Source organism: Botrytis deweyae (genome assembly GCF_014898535.1).
Source record: "Botrytis deweyae strain B1 chromosome Unknown BDEW_035, whole genome shotgun sequence".
In the NCBI taxonomy this organism is placed as follows: Eukaryota; Fungi; Ascomycota; class Leotiomycetes; order Helotiales; family Sclerotiniaceae; genus Botrytis; species Botrytis deweyae.
In genome coordinates this window covers 11546-28917 of record NW_024066242.1, presented here as the reverse complement: position 1 = coordinate 28917, position 17372 = coordinate 11546, and the positions used below count along the sequence as shown (strand labels likewise).

At 43.2% G+C, this 17372-nt stretch overlaps 4 protein-coding genes across 4 annotated transcripts; 2 read left to right on the top strand and 2 right to left on the bottom strand.

Moving 5' to 3' along the window:
* Positions 1–730: 730 nt before the first annotated feature.
* Positions 731–1924, top strand: EAE98_010255 (uncharacterized protein; the record flags this gene model as incomplete). Its single annotated transcript, XM_038957876.1, has 2 exons — positions 731–1682; positions 1758–1924. 2 exons carry the CDS (start codon positions 731–733, stop codon positions 1922–1924), a joined length of 1119 nt encoding a protein of 372 aa, XP_038805668.1.
* A 5143-nt stretch (positions 1925–7067) lies between these two features.
* Positions 7068–9461, bottom strand: EAE98_010254 (uncharacterized protein; the record flags this gene model as incomplete). The annotated part of the gene is made up of 2 exons (XM_038957875.1): positions 7068–7848; positions 7909–9461. The coding sequence occupies 2 exons, from the start codon at positions 9459–9461 to the stop codon at positions 7068–7070; spliced, it is 2334 nt and encodes a 777-aa protein (XP_038805667.1).
* A 2187-nt stretch (positions 9462–11648) lies between these two features.
* On the top strand, positions 11649–13644 carry EAE98_010253 (uncharacterized protein; the record flags this gene model as incomplete). Its single annotated transcript, XM_038957874.1, has 5 exons — positions 11649–11814; positions 11961–12236; positions 12319–12528; positions 12579–12846; positions 13068–13644. The coding sequence occupies 5 exons, from the start codon at positions 11649–11651 to the stop codon at positions 13642–13644; spliced, it is 1497 nt and encodes a 498-aa protein (XP_038805666.1).
* A 937-nt stretch (positions 13645–14581) lies between these two features.
* Positions 14582–17324, bottom strand: EAE98_010252 (uncharacterized protein; the record flags this gene model as incomplete). The annotated part of the gene is made up of 2 exons (XM_038957873.1): positions 14582–16939; positions 16989–17324. The coding sequence occupies 2 exons, from the start codon at positions 17322–17324 to the stop codon at positions 14582–14584; spliced, it is 2694 nt and encodes an 897-aa protein (XP_038805665.1).
* Between the last annotated feature and the right edge of the window lie 48 nt (positions 17325–17372).

The following is a 17372-nucleotide window of genomic DNA, read 5'->3' as shown; positions in this document are numbered from 1 at the left end:
TTCAACCTTTCAAGTGATGCGGGCTACATTTTCACATCTTGATAAAAGAGGAGCATCGTTCGAGAATGGCTAGTTGCAGTCTAATACTTGCGTAGACAATACTACCTGACCTAGCATGACGACTCATCAGATGCAAGATACAAAGATAAAGCCCACCAATGGAAAAATATGCCTGAAAATCAGTACATATTCGCAAGGTTAAACTCAACGCCATACATAAATCAGTCTCAGGTAGCCAATAGTTCCCCGTATCACTTCTTCAAAAACCCAGAGCCACGGTACCTCGCTGCGATATTGCCAAAAGAAGTTTACCTCCGAATCTCTAAATTGCTTAGAAATAGTTGTCTCGAAACTACAAGAACAAAATGAGGAAAAATCAAACACACGACTGCGGTAGCCAGTCGGTACACATAAATTATGATGCATGTCCTTGTTGGAGAAATTTGCCTCGCCGCTTGATGCCGACATAGCACTGTCTCAGCAAAGCTATCTGGCATTTCTTCTTTTTCCATACTTTAAATCAAGTTGGTGCTGTGTTGGGTTTCTCTCATAGGGCGTATATAAGGTTCTCTGGCCCTTCATAGTTGTGGACATTTATCCAGACCCTGAATTTGTTCGTCGCTATCTTCAAACACTTTATCTTCTTGGACTTGTCCTCCTTCTTCTTCTTATCGACACACAAACATCTTTAGACTATTCAACATTTCCTTGAATACTTACCACAGCTAAAATGACTCTGAAAGTGGAGCCATCATCCCAAAAAACCTCAACTGTTATGGGAATTACATCTGTTGTTAACAACACTGAAGAAGTTGTAACTCAGAAAATGAACATTCTTATGCTTTTGAACCCTTCGGATTCCGAAGTAAAATCAGAAGAACGCTCTGATAACGACATGCCTGATTCGAAAATGGATCTTGACACTCAACACCACCAGCCTTCGACCTATGTACAGCAGGTATTCAACGGGCATTCTTCGGAATCTATATTTCAATATCAAGCTCGGCTCGAAAGAACCGAAGCTCAAAATCATGCTCGTCTCAATGCTACACGAAGTGGAAGAACACAACTTCCTCCGGCCCCTATTCATAGCCGTCCCATGTCCTTCAATCCGATCAACGCCCACCATAGATTCACGAACCCGTATCCTTTACCCCCAATCTATTCCCTTCCCAGTGACAGATATCACTCCCAATCTCCAAGTCATTGTCACCATCATGATCGCCATCAGCTTCCCCATCGTCGTCATTCCCAACCGGTCTCTCGATCTGACAAGAAGAAGCCTCGCAGCAACAAGGCTTACTCGCTTGAAGAGGTCGATTTCATTCGGTACCACAAAGAAGACTTGAACAAGCACTGGCCCGAGGTTCTACTTTGCTTCAGAAAACACTTCAGAGGATATCAAAGAGAGTCAGAGCAATGTCTTTCATCGAGATACTACAGGGATAACAACATCAAGATGTACGATGAGAGCGGCAGAGTAATGCGAGATGAGAATGGAAGAATCAGATATATCTCAGCCAAGGTTAGGAGAAGAGGGACGCCAGCGGGAAGATTAGAAGGGATACCATACACTCTTGTGCAAAAGCATCCAGAGAGAGCCATGAGATATTCTTGGGTTTCGGAACAGCACAGGAATGAAATGAGAAGATTGGCAGAAGAGATGTCTGATCAAGAACGAGGTACGTGCTTTTACCTCCATATTCTATTGATTCCTGTATGTGTATAGCTCGACAGACAACTAATAACTATGACAGAACAATTCAACTCACTGAGAGCACAACAGTTGAGAAAGAATGAGCAAGAACGAGGCGCGGTTGATACCACATCAGAATCTGTAGATGAGTCCATGGATGAATTCAGCGGCTATGAAGACTCGCCGACACCATCCATTGCTCAATCTTCCCCTCGATCTTCCCCTTGAGCTGTTTTCTCGTTCAATCATCTGTTTTATATAAGCCTCTGGGGGATTTAAAAGCTAGTGGTGTGTTCTCGAAAAGGGTTTTTGGTTTTTGGGTTATCTACTTCTTACTATGTTGGCTCTTGTTTTGTCATTCATTCATTACGTTTGGAACTTTGGTATATTGGTATGCTTCACTGCGTGTTTAAAGTTGGAAATGTTGATTGATTCCCGTACACAGTATGGCATAATGCTAGATTTATGCTAGTTGGTACAAATTTATGACAAGAAAATGACTTTAATGATTAGAAACAGAGGCTTTCTTCACACGCTTTCTTCTCCATGATTGTGGTTACTATTCGTTTGCAAAATGATATTGTGTTTTTGGCCACAATAAAATGATGGAATCTGGGCAGTGAGACAGTCGGAGTGGATTCAGTCATGATTCCTGTGTATTGTTTGCCATGGATCCAACAATGCAAAATTTACAGTCCCCAAGCAGTTTTGAATATTCGATAGCAATGTGATTTCATCTTCTGCACAATGTTGCACAAAACACTTCGGCATCTTTATTCCATGGCTATGAAATTGCATGATCCACATCACATCTCATCATGCAGAAATAACGGCTCAAACTTTATCGCCGCCAATAGTAACAAATTCAGTACGCTAATCTCCTACCTGGCAAGTTCGAACTTCATGCTCATAAAGATTGACCACCGTAGACCTTCTAACATTGACCGGAGTTTCTAGTCCACCAATCTGAAAGTCAGCGATGACATGTAAATTGGTTCAAAGTTACAGAAATCTGTTCAATACCCTGCAAGAACCCTGGGCTCATCTCGCGTTGGATCCTGTTTTGTGGACTTGCTAAAAATCTGTCGACTCTTCCCTAAGTCCGTGGACCCGGGAAACTGGTACAAGATTTGGAATTCATTGTAGTAATCAAACCAACAAGCGTATCACCCTAATCTACTTCCGAGACCCCGGTCTTCGAGAAGATCAGGTTTAATCAGAAAAGATTCATCAACTCCTTCCTTATTTTTGTTGTCTTTAGACGATCCGAATTAGTCTAGTTGCACATCAACATGTAACGTTTATCCCCAGATTAAATTCCTTTAGCATCTTTCAGTCCAAGCTTCCGGACCGACGGTTGGACGCTTCCCGGATAAGCACTCAACTTGAAGACAATTTAACATCCTTTTTACCAGGATGGCTGACAGTCAATGTAGCTAGCTTCTTCTCTTCTCAAATTTAAGCTAATTCACCACTTTTACAAAGTCAAGTTACACATGGAAACCACACAAACTAACTTTGATCCAATAAGGAAGGTAGCTGGAACCACCGAATTCATATCAACCTGAAAATTGACGCTTTTACTTTCCATACAGAGACATATACGAGCCTCCTGAATATTCTACCAAGACTTTAACCAACATACTTCCAACTCCATCTGCAAGCTCATTCGCCTTATGAAAACGGCATGAATTCACGCTTGAAAGTAGACCCGCTCTTTTAATAAACGACCATTGAACAAACCCACCTAATCTGTCAGAATTCCCAAATACATCATATCTAGTCACCGAGTTGATTACCTCAATTGTTTACCCTAAACAATCATGATCACTTGTCCCTATTCATTTTAACCAACAATTCCATGTCCATGTCTTAGAAGCGCCGCAATAAGCATTTTTCCTCCAAACTTTGCAAGTCCCGGAAAATCTTCCTGCATGGTCGACACACCCAAGAATGCAAATGCCGTGCCTCAAGCTTCATAGTAGCACTACCATGTAATCCCACCTCAGCCTTCAAACGGTGAGTAAAGAATAGAAAATGCAATTGCGAGGCGGGCTGTGCATCTCGAACAGCAAACACTTGCACAGACCTTTCGTGATCCGTTCCGTCGGGACTTACATCAGCACCATTACCACACTAATAAACTGTGCAATGCAACATTGCACTTTTATCTCATCTCTCTTGGGCACACTCAGGTTAGTATCGGATACCGGGTAAATATATCTGCAAATGCAAGAGTGTCACTTCTTGTTAAAATGCAATGTCCAACAGACAAGCTTTCAATGTCCCGATCAGGATATACATCTGTTCAGTTGGTTATTTGTGATTGGGCATGAATAGGGGCTAGTAGTAGTGCTGATGCAAATTTACCTTGTTCAAATATGCGTCTAAGCGAATGGTAGGGGGTCTCCGTGGCAGCGCAGCTGTTGTTGCTTCTCATGAAGTGTATGAACATGGGTATGGATGGGCCGCGTGAAGCTGATATTGTGATATTGTATTTTTGGCGGGGCTTTGTTTGGGTTTTAGAATTATCATTTGGAGAGAAATGGTGGGAGCTGGGAGAGCAGCAGCGAATTGTGAACGGTCACACGTCTCGAACGTTCTCTCCCTTTGTCCTCGGCCCATCTCGGGGATTCGGGGAAGTGAGATGAATGGTTCCAAGAGCATTGACCCTTGGAATAGAGGATTAGACAAGCCGGTATTGATGCCCGGCTCAATTGATTGTCTTCAAGCGAGTTTCTTCGTTTGGAAATTTGAGTGATTCGATGCATATCATTACCAGGGTTATTTAGTTCCAGAAGAAGTTGGCCGTTGTCGTTTACCCCAAGAAGGTATCTAATACCCCTTTCTTCTACATGCTGCATCTGCCGAATCTTTGAATATAACCGCGCTAAGAAGGATTTTAATGACCTTGTACAACCTAGCAAGCCCAAATCTTCATGTAGAATCTTCTAGACGCCCAGAAGAATACACCCATGCCAGACGGCGACAAGATTTCACAGTCGCCGAATTCGCCGCCGAATACCAACCTGTCGGAATTTGACTGCCAAGCTCGGCTCGGCCACTCCGCTCTCCTCATAGTGACACGAATTCGCGCCAGGTCTCCGACGAAAGCCCATTGTAGGCTAATTTTACATCCACTGGCTGAATCAATTCATGCGGCGCAGAATACTCGACAATATCATGCCAACATTCGCTATCAGCGGCTTTGAGAGCCGGCGCAGTAGGCGCACAAATATTCGAGGGTTGGAGATGCAACAGTTGGAAGTTTTTGGCATGCAGTAGGCACAGTGCGTTATCTTCGATCATATTTTATGCCTGCAGTCTTGGATAGCACTTGTCTCACATAGAAACTTGTACAATCAGGATGTGAAGTTGGTGATCTGGATGCGCAGCCGAGTAATTGCGGCCAAGGCCATTATCCTAGATGGGTTGGGATGTCGAGAAAGATCACATCCGCAGTTGTGAATGGGAAATAAGGAAAATATGATCATTGAGTGGGAACACTAATCCCGAGGGTTTGTGTTTGCCGTGGGGGTGGTGATCAGTGATCACCTGCGGTGAGAAGACGATAATTTCGCTGGCAAGAATTCATGACGATCAACCAAGGTGTTTGTGTCACCTTGACTGTGATTAATGTCTCCGAGGAGTTAGATATCACACCATTGTGATTTTGGTGCATGCCTTGATGGCTCAGTTCATATCGACATGTGTGACCTGAGCGTTCTACCCCTCATATGGTATTTGGTTTTTGGGGGTCCGCAATCCACCACCATCCAGTGCTTTCACGTACTTGTGCAAGAGTTTTCGAGTCTCATTGGATTCGTATATTTCCCTTCATGAAAGTGATAGGATATAGCAATGATGTGTGTCACTGTGAAGCCTGTACTCCCACAGAAATCAAAAGCCACAAAAAATAAAGGAAAAAAACTGTGTTGGATGCCTGTTTTGAAACTGCCGGAGTATCATCTGATCGAGGCGGATCATCACTTGGGAGTGTATTGTCTGTTGGAATCTCAAGAGTTGTTGCTCTTGTTGGATTTCATTTGCCACGAAATTACATTAGTTAGAGTACAATTCAAGTGCGAAGATGTGAATTTGGGCGAGGCCGTGGACGCCATCAAGATGAGTCTGCCTCTGATTATCATCTAGATACCCTACACACTTACATCAATTCCCCTCGATCTCAGCTAACTAAAGTCATACTAATCATTAGAATCATTTTTGTCCTTCATCAAACGCAACAAAAAAGCAGTTAGCTGTTGGATTCGGCTCAGGTCTTTAGATGATTCTTCTGCAGTCTCTCTCCAAACACTTCAACGTTACAAGCCAGTCTCATCCATAGAACCCCTCAAATTCCTCAAAGATCAATTCTGATGGTAAAGACTTTAGATATTATACCTAGATCAAGGTAATTTTTACGCCCTGTTTTGATGGTTCTCCTCACGCATACAATGGCACTCCGTCGTGCGGGAGGAAACATCCCGATTGTTGTCGAGTCGACGCCGCTCCATACAGAACATAAGAGGATTACACATACAAAAAAACTGTGAAATTTAAATCTGGGTCAAGTAATAAGATCTCAAACTGCTAGGGAGACGGAGGCTTCCTCGTCAACTTTAATTAGACGTACCCCGTATCACTTTGACTTTGAATCTTTCACAGCTCTGCGACTTGCTAGAATGAACACAAAACCATCTTTTGACCATGTCGCACAGAGCCTTTAGATATAATGCCATTGATTGTGAATATCACCGAGATTTTTCACCACTGCATGTGGTTCACGGAGAAGTGCCCGTCGTCATTCGGTAGCAGAATTTAAGCTTCATGACACCTAGCCTAAGTAGTTTCAGCGTCTTATCTCGTCAATTTACTGTGAGAAAAGCATTTCTAATCCTCAAATCAACCATCATCGTGCTAAGTTATTCGCCATTCGTTATTCTGGCATCCTCGACTAAAACTGCACAGGTGCAGCACACCAGACTTCAACACGGCTAACTTAACCCACTACTCGCCTTGCACATTGTTAAATCAAAAAATTTCAAGACATCTGAATACAAATTACTATTCAATTAAGGCTTTGTTGGCAGACTTCCAAGGTTCCTCTTGCTCGTTTATTGTGGCAGTGTTCCGAGATGACATGGCTTGACTTTTGTCCTTTACAAACTTCACTTTCTTATGTGGCAAAGCTACTTGGGTGTATTACCCCATTCAAAATCACTTAACACTTCAACTTATCTCATAGTTTTTAAATAATGATGTTAAAATAAGCCTACTAAAACTGACAAAAAAGAACGTAACCTATCACTACACTATCGCAAAGAGCTGCCCAAAAGTAATCCTAAATTGCTCATCCGTTAACCCTTAACCCTTAAACCTTAACCCTTAGTCTCATCAACCTCAACTCTTCCGTAACAGCAGCTGTAATTATAGAAGCCTCCTCCAACCCCGCAATCTTCTTCTTAACCAGTGCTCCAAATCGAGCTCTTGACCACTCACTCGATCCATAAACCATCAAGATATCTAAATTCGCAAGCTTTGCCGCCCGAACCTTCATATCAAAAACATTCGTCGTCGCCTCTCTAATCCAATTTGCTCCCTCCTCTGTCTTAAAGAATTTATGCCAAAGAGGTCTATTATCACCTTCCTCATGAGTCAAAACTCTACCTCGAAGAAGATCCTCGAGAACTGCCTTACATTGCACAACTTTCTCCTCGCATGTACCCATGATTGTTACCTCCATGAGCTTCTCGCCAGAATAATCAGCACGGTATGAGTCTCCCCAATGAAGCTGGCAAGAATTCTGTCTGAAGATTTGATGAAGGTTTCCTTGGTTCTGGCGACCTAGTGAATCGATGATGTATCGAGGTATCATGTATTGCACTGCGATTTGATGGCTAACTGTTACATGAATGCTCATGCTTGCACCAACCGCGGTGATCAAATGTCCATTGATTGCGGCAGCCGCAGCAGCAGCTTCGTGGCGGTGTCGAAATGTGATCTGAAGGGAATGCCACGAACCCATGTTGCGATGAATGGGTTGGTATGGGGAAAGCTCTCCCCAGGTTGATGCGAGATGAATAAGAGTATTGATCATGTCGTTGGCCGGCACATTCCATTCTTGGGGCCATGAAAATAGGATTTCAGTGTGACTATATTCAAAATGATACGTTAGTATAGAGTAGATGAGAGTGTGAATGGGATCCACGTACCTAGCTTGACGATCGTAAATGCCAGGTCCTGACAACTCAAGATTGGAGGGTTCTAATGTGGCCGACCAGTCTACAACTACACGGGACAGGTTGTCCACAGCTGATTGATAGTCTGTGGACACATGCTCCATGACAGAGATTTGTTTTTCCTCCATGAGTGCTACTGTGGTCGTCTGGTTGGATGATTTGTTTGCCGATAAAACTGGATCTGTAGATTGAACCACAGATGCTTGTTCAGAATCGACAGGAGATTCGATCGGTACTGTGTAGGATGAAGCAATCAATGTCTCCGCAGGAATCGTGGGTAGCATGGTATTGTTCATACCATTGATAGGTGCTTCATCAATCGACTGGTCAAATGGAACTGGCTTGACTGGAGTAGGCGAGTCATCTGGAACAGTAGACATTGAGGTGTCGAGCGCATCATCAATGGGTGATGGGCTTTGAGTCGCAGATCGGACTGAATCGGAACTATCGCTCATCGGTGTGATATCGCTTGAAAATACATAGCCAATATCATCTGCACTGCCAATGCTGGTAGAAGCAGGTGTGAGCACCTGGAACGATGGAGTTTCGGGAGTAGAATCAGAACTCTCTGATGGAGTTGTAATTCTACCACCCGGCTGATCGTTGGAGGAATCAGTGTTGGTAGCACCAGTATCACTTGTACCGTTTGAAACGGATGTAAGCTTGGTGGGCGATAGAGAATTTTCATAAGAATCTGGATCAATTGATGGAGCAGGAATCTTGCCAGCAGGCTTTTTATAAGCAGAGTCCATATTGACGGTAGCTGCGGTGCTTGGAACAGCCGGGATGTCCATGGTTGCTTGAGCTTGCATAAGGACTGGAGCAGAATTAGAAATCTTTGATGCAACGGTCGTTGTATTGACAGGCTCCTTCTCGGACAATTCAGCGTTGGTAGCCGTCGTGGTCTTTGAAGCCATTGGCATAGTCGTAGTAGATTCCGCAAGTGGAAGTGTTGGCATTACTCCAAACTCCTTTGGTGATGCCAGCATGGTCATCTCACCAACAGGCTTATCCTTAGATATTTGGACGTCGGTAGAACCTTCATCCTTTGAAACATTTGGTGTAGTGGGGGTGACTTTATACTTCTGTGGACGAACTCGAGCAGAGCGAAAGTTCATCAAAGGAGCAACTGTTGTATTGGCAGGCTTTGCCTTGGGCGACTTGATAGTGTCAATTTTTGTGGTCTGCAAATTCTCCGTTGTAGCCACGGTAGATTGAGAATGTTGAAGAGCTGAAGTAGCACTAGAAGCTACCTTATCTGTCGGAGCGGGATGGTAACTAATACACTGAGATCCGTATCTACATCCACGTCTTGAAAGAAAGTTCTTGCAGGCAGGACGACTAGGCTCAGGGCTCTCTGCAGGAACGGGAGCTGGGTGTCCAAATTGACACTTCAATCCCCACTTGCATTTACCATAGAAGATGAAGTTCTTACAAGGGAAAGGCTGATAAGGACCTATATGCTTTTTCTGGCATTGGTCTCCAGCTATACAGCGGCCGATGGGATAGTGTACACAGATACCCATTTTCTCGTTTTTTTTTGATGGTTTAATAAAGTATTGTTGGATTTTGATTTTGATAGTCGGAAGATGTGGGTTTCTGGGTACTTCTGAAAGCTTGAAAGCTTGATGAAAGTTTAGATTTTTATTTGTATTTTGTTTGAATTTGGACACTTTGTAAAAGTGCTTCAAAATCAACCGTCAAAAGCTTATGTTTTAAGAAAGGTTGTGATTTACTGAGTTGGAAGTTCCTTTTGTAATAACTTTCGAAAGTTCAGACCGTACTAAGGCTGATCGAAAACGATGCTAGCTGTGCACTGCAGATAGCCAGATACATTAACAGATGCATTACAGTAATAATTAAGTACAGTAGCTGATTCAGTAAGGCAAATGATTGAATACAGTGATTTAGTGGATCAGTCACAGTAAGGCAGTCCGAAATGCTATAAACACGTCTCGCTGCAAAGATCTTGCAAGATATGTGGTATTGGTAAGATTGAGAATAGGACATGAATTACCTAGGTGTTTATCACATACGTCTCTGTTTGTCATCTATTATTCACTTTCGATGCTCATTACCGGTAAAAGAGGAGCAAGTATTGTCGCAATCTAACATAGTACAGCTAGAATAGTAGAGATTCAGAGCTGGTATTGGAGGTCTTAAATCCCCCCCTTCAACTATAATCAAGATTATCAATCGTATAGTGGTAGTGCCGGCGGGATATCTGAATTGCAATTCAAGGTCTCATGGGCTTCTGAGTCGAAACATCCCCTGGCACATATCTGCAATGGGTTGAAAGTAGCTGAACAGGGGGAGACAAGATGAACACAACTTCAGACTCCCGAGGTCATCTCGAAAAATTGTATCCGCTTCAGTTGTTGGTTGCAAACTGGTGAATCAGATGTTAAAATTGATACTTCTGAGAATTTGCTATTGCTTCGAAAGTGGAGGTAGAGAGCCAAATCACTGCCAGTTTGTAGGTGATAGTATTCCACTTGATACTGTTGATAGCATGTTGTCCTTTCAGTATCATCTGAGATGCTAATGTCTCTGAAAAAAAGAAAGAGAAAACGAAAGAGAAAAGGGAATCAAAAAGAATTGAGAAGCTCAATCAGAAGAAGATGTCAAACGAAATATTTGAATGGCTGAGAAAACTCACTCTCTGCTATGCGCGATGTTTCTTTTGATTTCTTAATTCGGTCTGAAAACTTCATTGACAACCTAAACTTTGGAGAATGAGACTGGAATAGATAAAAAACAAGACGACGAAGAAAACTTTGATTGCTGTTTTCTTCACATGTTCGCCCAGCTTCAGCCCAACCAATTTTAAATATGGGGGAATCAGGCCCTTCTTCAGGACTGTGATAATTTTGATTAAGCTTGTCACCTGCGATGTCACTCTTAATTGGTCAATGCTGGCTTTGACAGAGATAATGTATGTATCGGAGCTTCTTCGTCTGTATTTTCTGAATACAGGTGAAATTGATGAAAGCTCTGCCTTTCACCTTGATAGTCTTCAAAGTCAGTCCTTTGCTCTCCAAACGCTTCTTGGCACACAAGGGATTGACATGATTAAGTGACCACAGCAGAAACTCAACCGTAGCATCTCAAAAGCCGCGATAACATAGACTTTATATTTTCACAAATGTCGAAGGAGTGATGTTGGGCATCTTGTATTATTAACAGAATAGTTTCAATTATTGCCTGTATTAACTGACCAATCAGATGAATGACAAGGGTGAGCTAGCAATCGCGTAAGCTCTAGCACTTTTAGAGCCTTAGTTTGGTGCAGCTTACATCTTCACATGCCTGTGGCTCCTATGATCGCCAATTTTATACGATGTCTAGATAAGCTTCAATAGGAAGGGAAAAGAGTGTATCTTTCCACCCTAATTAAGTTGGCCATTGGTGATGCCTCCCTGATTAATGCTAACATGGTATTGGCCTGAATTTGAATCCTGGGAACCACATTATATATTGCCAGCATTCGGATAGATAGCATCCTTGAATCAGCAAAACTCAAGCTATAAACGTATTACGAGATTTGGCGCGCTTCGAAAGCTGTTCATAACGACTAATCATGACATCACTTCCAGACAACATTTCCTCGTCAAGAGACACAAGTCTTATAGCGGCTACTCCAGATCCTATCTCTAACTCCTCAATAACTCCTCTCCAAAATTTTGATGAGAATAACGAAAGCAAAAAGAAACATGCCGACTCCAGATCACGAATCCCATCATGAAGTTGCGTCGCGCTCTGTAGATGTCAGCACAACCGATGGAGCTTCTCTCGACACTCCCCCGGAAGTTGTGGCTCATAACTCCAATCACATAACCAACGGACAGAATGAAGATGTGCCTAGTGAATGGCTTACCGGTAATAAATTGATCGCGGTATCAATTGCTTTTGGAATAGCGGATATTATGGTTGCATTAGACAGCAGCATTTTAGTTACCATCCGACTATCCACTCTACACTTTTCACCTACGGAAAACAATCTGACAATCACACTTCTGCTATAGCTACTGCATTACCCACCATATCATCTGAATTCAAGGCAGTCAGTGATATTGGATGGTACGGTAGTGCCTATCTTTTGGCACAGACATCATGCCAACCCGTATTTGGGAAGATCTATACTTGCTTCGAGCCCAAGGCAACCTATCTTACTAGCCTTCTTGTTTTCTGTATTGGCTCGATTCTTTGTGCTGCAGCCCCTGTCTCTTCGTGCTTGATTCTTGGTCGAGCAGTGACTGGGCTTGCTGCAGCTGGAATTCTCACGGAAGTCACTACTCCAGGTTTCTCTCGGATCAAAAATTTGAATCGATGCAAGCACGTCGTGCGGTTCTGTATTGACATTTTCTCAAAACAATGACCAAGGTGTTGACGCCCCAGCTTTAAGCACTGCTGTTTCTGATCTCATTTTTCGCAGAGCCATTTTTGGCCGTGTGGTCCCCCCGAGACTTAGGCCGCAAGAAATGGCAATCATGGTTAGCATTAGTAGCATTGTATCAATGATAGGTAGCACCGTCGGTGGTGTTCTTACAGATTCGATTCTAACATGGAGGTTCTCCTTCTGGTTAAACTTACGTATGCTATGCTGTCCTTTAATACCATCAATCAACTGACTGAAAAATTAGCGCTTGGACTTGCCTGTAGTCTCGTTGTCTTTTACATCCTAGATCGCAAGCCTCACCCTGATCGCCAGTTACCCATTTCCACGAAGCTATTGAAGCTGGATCCTCTTAGCTTTATTTTGCTACTATCAAGTATGACCTGCCTTTTTGTGGCTGTTGAATTCGGTGGCGTATCCGTCTCATGGTCGAATTCAAAAGCTTGGGGATCTGTACTAGGATTTGGACTTCTTGGGATTTCTTTCATCATTCTTCAGCGACACCAAAAAGAAAAGTGAGAATCTTGATACTCTGCTCTACCTTGTAGGACTAGTATATTCAGATGATGCGACAGCGAACAGTCGCTATCTGCTATATGTTCTCATTCGCATACGGACTCGCCATCACTACCCATACTTGGTTATTACCAACCTATTTCCAAGGTGTAAAGTATTTCTCGGCTTCTATATCTGGGGTCCTAGGTTTATCGCTCTCCATACCCATGACAATTTTCAGTTTGGTAACTGGCTTCTCAACAACGCGGTGTGGCCATTACGTGCCATTCATGTGGGCGGGAGCATTAATATATGTAGCTGGAAGTGCGCTTCTATATCTGCTCACAACAGATAGTGGTATGGGGGTTTACATCGGCTATTCAGTAATCGCCGGAATAGGATGCGGAATGGCAATTCAAGTCACTTTTATCGCAGTACAAGTAGTTGTTTCGCCTTCTGAAATGGCGCACGCTTGCAGCATGGAGGTTTTATTTCGTCAGCTTGGAAGTGCTATAGCTATCAGTGTTGCTGAGAACATCTTCCTATCATCAACACAAGGCCGACTTCAACAGCTTCTTCCACAGAGTAACGATTCAATCCTCAAAAGCGACATTCGCGAGTTTGCTATGCTGAGCCAGACATTTCCTCCAGCAGAGCAACAGGAGGCCAAGAGTTTCATTGGTTACGGCGTTAAGCAGGCTTTCATACTACCCTTGACTGCTAGTTGTGTAGCCGCTGTTGCAAGCTGGGGAATGGAACGAATCAAGATTGAAGACGAAAACGAGAGAGCAATAGCCCAAAATATTGAATTGACTTGATGACCCGCGCAAGGTAGGGCTTGTCGACAAGGTATGCCTGATATCCTCATGTCTGTGTCACCACTTGGAATATGAGTAGCACCTGAGAAGGTCGCAAAAGTAGCCAGTACCGATATCTGGATCGACGCTGGTACATTGGTCACTGAACGCAACTGAGTTAGATTCAAAAAAGTAGTAACACGCATATCATCTAAAATCTCCACCTACACCTCAAGATGCACTGTTCTTACCACAACCATGTGTAAAAGCCCGAGCAATGTGATAGAAATGATTTTAGTAAGCGCTCTTACACGAACTATTTCCATCCATGATGTTCTAGACGAATCAAATAAATCCGGCAATATCTAATAAATTCAAAATCAACCAACCCAAATTCAAAGACACAAACAACCATAACCCAACTTGACATAACTAAGATCATCAGATATCGCATTGTATGGCAACCAAAAATAAAAAAAATAAAAGCCCACTAGGACTCTCTCGTACTCCCTACATCATTATCACACGCCCATCTATCGCGCTGTATGAATATGCATTGCACAAGGCCATTCCCCAATTCGATTCGATATTCAACCGACTGATCGTAAATTCTTGGATTAATCATCTTTTCTATTGGACTACGCCCTTTAACTCTCTATTTTCACCCACCCACCCACCTACCCTACCTGTCCCTTATTTCCTCCAGACAATCCACACGCATCAAATTCAACCTCAGCTCAACTCGGTAAACACGCCGCTCGTTAACATATGTAAAGTTAAAGGTATCTGAACATTTGCGCACATCCTGCTGGATATCATAGCATATCAAATCATACAATACAATCTCGCTTCTCCTTTTCCACCATTTAACACATTTTCGTTCCCTTTTCCATTTCCGAAGATTTCGTCAAAAATATTAGTCGCTACCTCTGTACCTCACCACCAATCCACATCCCTTTCAAGCCAAACTCAATCTCTCCAATCTTCCCTTCGTAGCCTCCACCAAAGCCGTCTCGCGATCCAACAACTTCATTATCTGTCCCACCTTCTTCCTCCTCAATTCAGACGGAACCTGTACATCCCTTGCTGAGTCTCCATCTCTCTCCTCTTGTTGCTCCTCATCTCTCTCCCTCTCCGCATCCTTCACCAATTCATTCGCCTGACTCAAAACCTCATCCTTTAGTTCCTTCACCTCTTCATACCTCTGCCAAGGATCCTTCGAGACCTTCACCATACTCTCCGTTGATCCGTCCATATCTTCACCCAGTACCTTTCCACCAAGACTCCTCACCTCTTCTATCCACGCTTTCTCCTTATCACTCAGTTCTCTCTGCGTATTTTTAGGAATCTTCTTCCTAATATTTTCAATTCTCTCATTCAAAATCTTCTGTTTGTCCTTTGCTTCCTTGATTCTTCGTTCCATTTTTTCATTTGGTGGCACTCGAGGTTTATCATCATCTTCATCTACATCCTCGCCAATGACAGATTCCACACGTGTTGCAATTTCGTTAGCTTGTTTGATATGTTTTGAAAGCTCAATCTGAAGTTTGATACATTTTCTGAACAGTTCTGCGGCTGCGGTACCAATGCGATGGGTTTCTTCACTGAGAACTTTATGGGCGTCGGTCATGACCGTAAGTGTAGCTGGTGATAATCGGATCTCCTCTTTCAACAAACGCTTGTATTTGCTATGCTTTATTTTTTCGTGAAGAGAGGGTAATTCGGATGGTTGTTCCAAAGCATAAGATGGTTGGTACACAGGCCGAGCTTCGAATAAGACGAGAGGTTTATCATTATCGGTTTCGGAGTCGTATGATTCTGAGCGACCACGGCTACGGTTAAAATCCAATTGAAATTCAGGTGATTCAAAGTTGATAGATAATGGGCCATGAGCATTTGCGGAAAGAAGGAAATAGCCAAGATCAGGATCTTGAATAATTGTGCTGGCAGCAAGAGGGGCATTCTTGTCAATCATGGGTGGCGTATAGACCCTCTGCCTTTCTGATGGGGTGCTAACAACTACACCAAGTCGAACATTAGACTCTGCGCCTTTGGATAATTCTTCCTCGAGCTTGAATACCCATGTAGAGAGTGACATGTATGTGATGTTCGAATTGTTGGTAATGAAGAACGAATATCTTGATTCGACATCATGACTAAAAACTGGCCAACATCCTTCCCAAACCTCATTGGGTTTGGAAGTATCCAAAACTTCATAAGTCAGCAAGACAGGTGGGTCCGGGTCGTCCAGAAATCGTAACATCCTTGAATTCGATCTCGGTAACCATTGAGCTTCGATTCCAACCAAGTCCAGGCAGATTGAAATACGCCCAGTAGTTGTAAGCAAACAAATCACGCTCATAGAACATCCCTCTTTGTCGATCTCATCTAACTCAAGCTCATCGTCCTCCTCTCCATCCATGAGCTCTTCGGCATTCAGCTTTGGTCCAATGACATAAATGTCACTGAATAGTTCATCGTCCTCGTCATCCTCAACCTCGGGGGCCATCTCAAAATCGAATGGACCTTGTAATCTTGGTACTTTTCCAGGTCTAGAAGGTCTTGTGTAAACCTCAATTGGCGGCTCACCCAAAGATCCCTGAACCTGGCTTGGATCTTGATTGTCGATATCCGTCATCCAATCTAATTGTTGTTGCGCCAGGAGTTTGCTACCTTGAGTTACAGTTGGATCATCTTCAATAGCGGCGATATTGGATACAATCGATATCGAAAGGGAAGGAATCAGCGTGGGTGGTGGCGCCCATTTTTCGGGCAATAATGGACAAAGAGCATATACATCTCCTTCCCTCATTGCAAGCCAAAGAGTCATAGGTGACCAACCTCCAGATCCTCTACCTGCAAAACAAGCCGATGCTACCTCCATCTCAAAAGCATCCGGAGAAAATTTGCTTGGTTGACCAGCCACGGAAGCTCCAAAATCTTGATCAGCCGAAACTCCATCCGCCAATTTTTTCAGATCGACCACAAGAGTTGGTTTGTCGAAAGACCAACGATCGGTTGTAGACAATTCCCATACGCGAACAACGGCATCTTTTGTAATTGTGACCAAACATGTTCCATTAACGCCCAATGGATGCCACAGCGCAGTTGATATTCCAGATCGTGATGTGACATGTGTAGTTGGACCCAAGTGAAAAGTCTTAATCTTCATAGGACCATTGTCGGGGGCTGTAAGATGCGAGGTTTCAGGTAAGATTGCGACATGTACGGTATGAGTTGTCAAGATCGCCATGAAATTCGAATTGGGAGAGATAATCAACTGTCGAATTTCATCTGCCATAGGAATTTTGAGTGTCTGCAGAACATTAGCACCCAAATACAATGACGGAAGCTTCAAAACTTACTCTATACTCCCGAGCAACATTCTCTTCAGCCTCAATTTCCTCTTCGGCTCGTGATTTACCTTTCAAGAAGCTTCTTTGGTTCTCTTGTTTGTTTTCCCATGTTTCCTTCAAGTAAACAAGATCCGCCCATCGAATTTCCTTTCCAACAGCAACGAATATCTCAGTCCCCCTACGCGCAATCGTTCTCTTCGGTCCTGGTTTATTCGTTTTCTTCTCATTCGGATTATAACTAGCTCCAGAAGCTGTTTGGATGCCCGTCGGTTTCGCTGTAAATATCTCATGGCCTGGATTTGGCTTTGAAAGCCATGTAGGTGTGTAACCAAGAACTGGAGGCATTTTTCAAACCCTGCGCTCGATGTTATTATTTTAAATAATCAGCACATT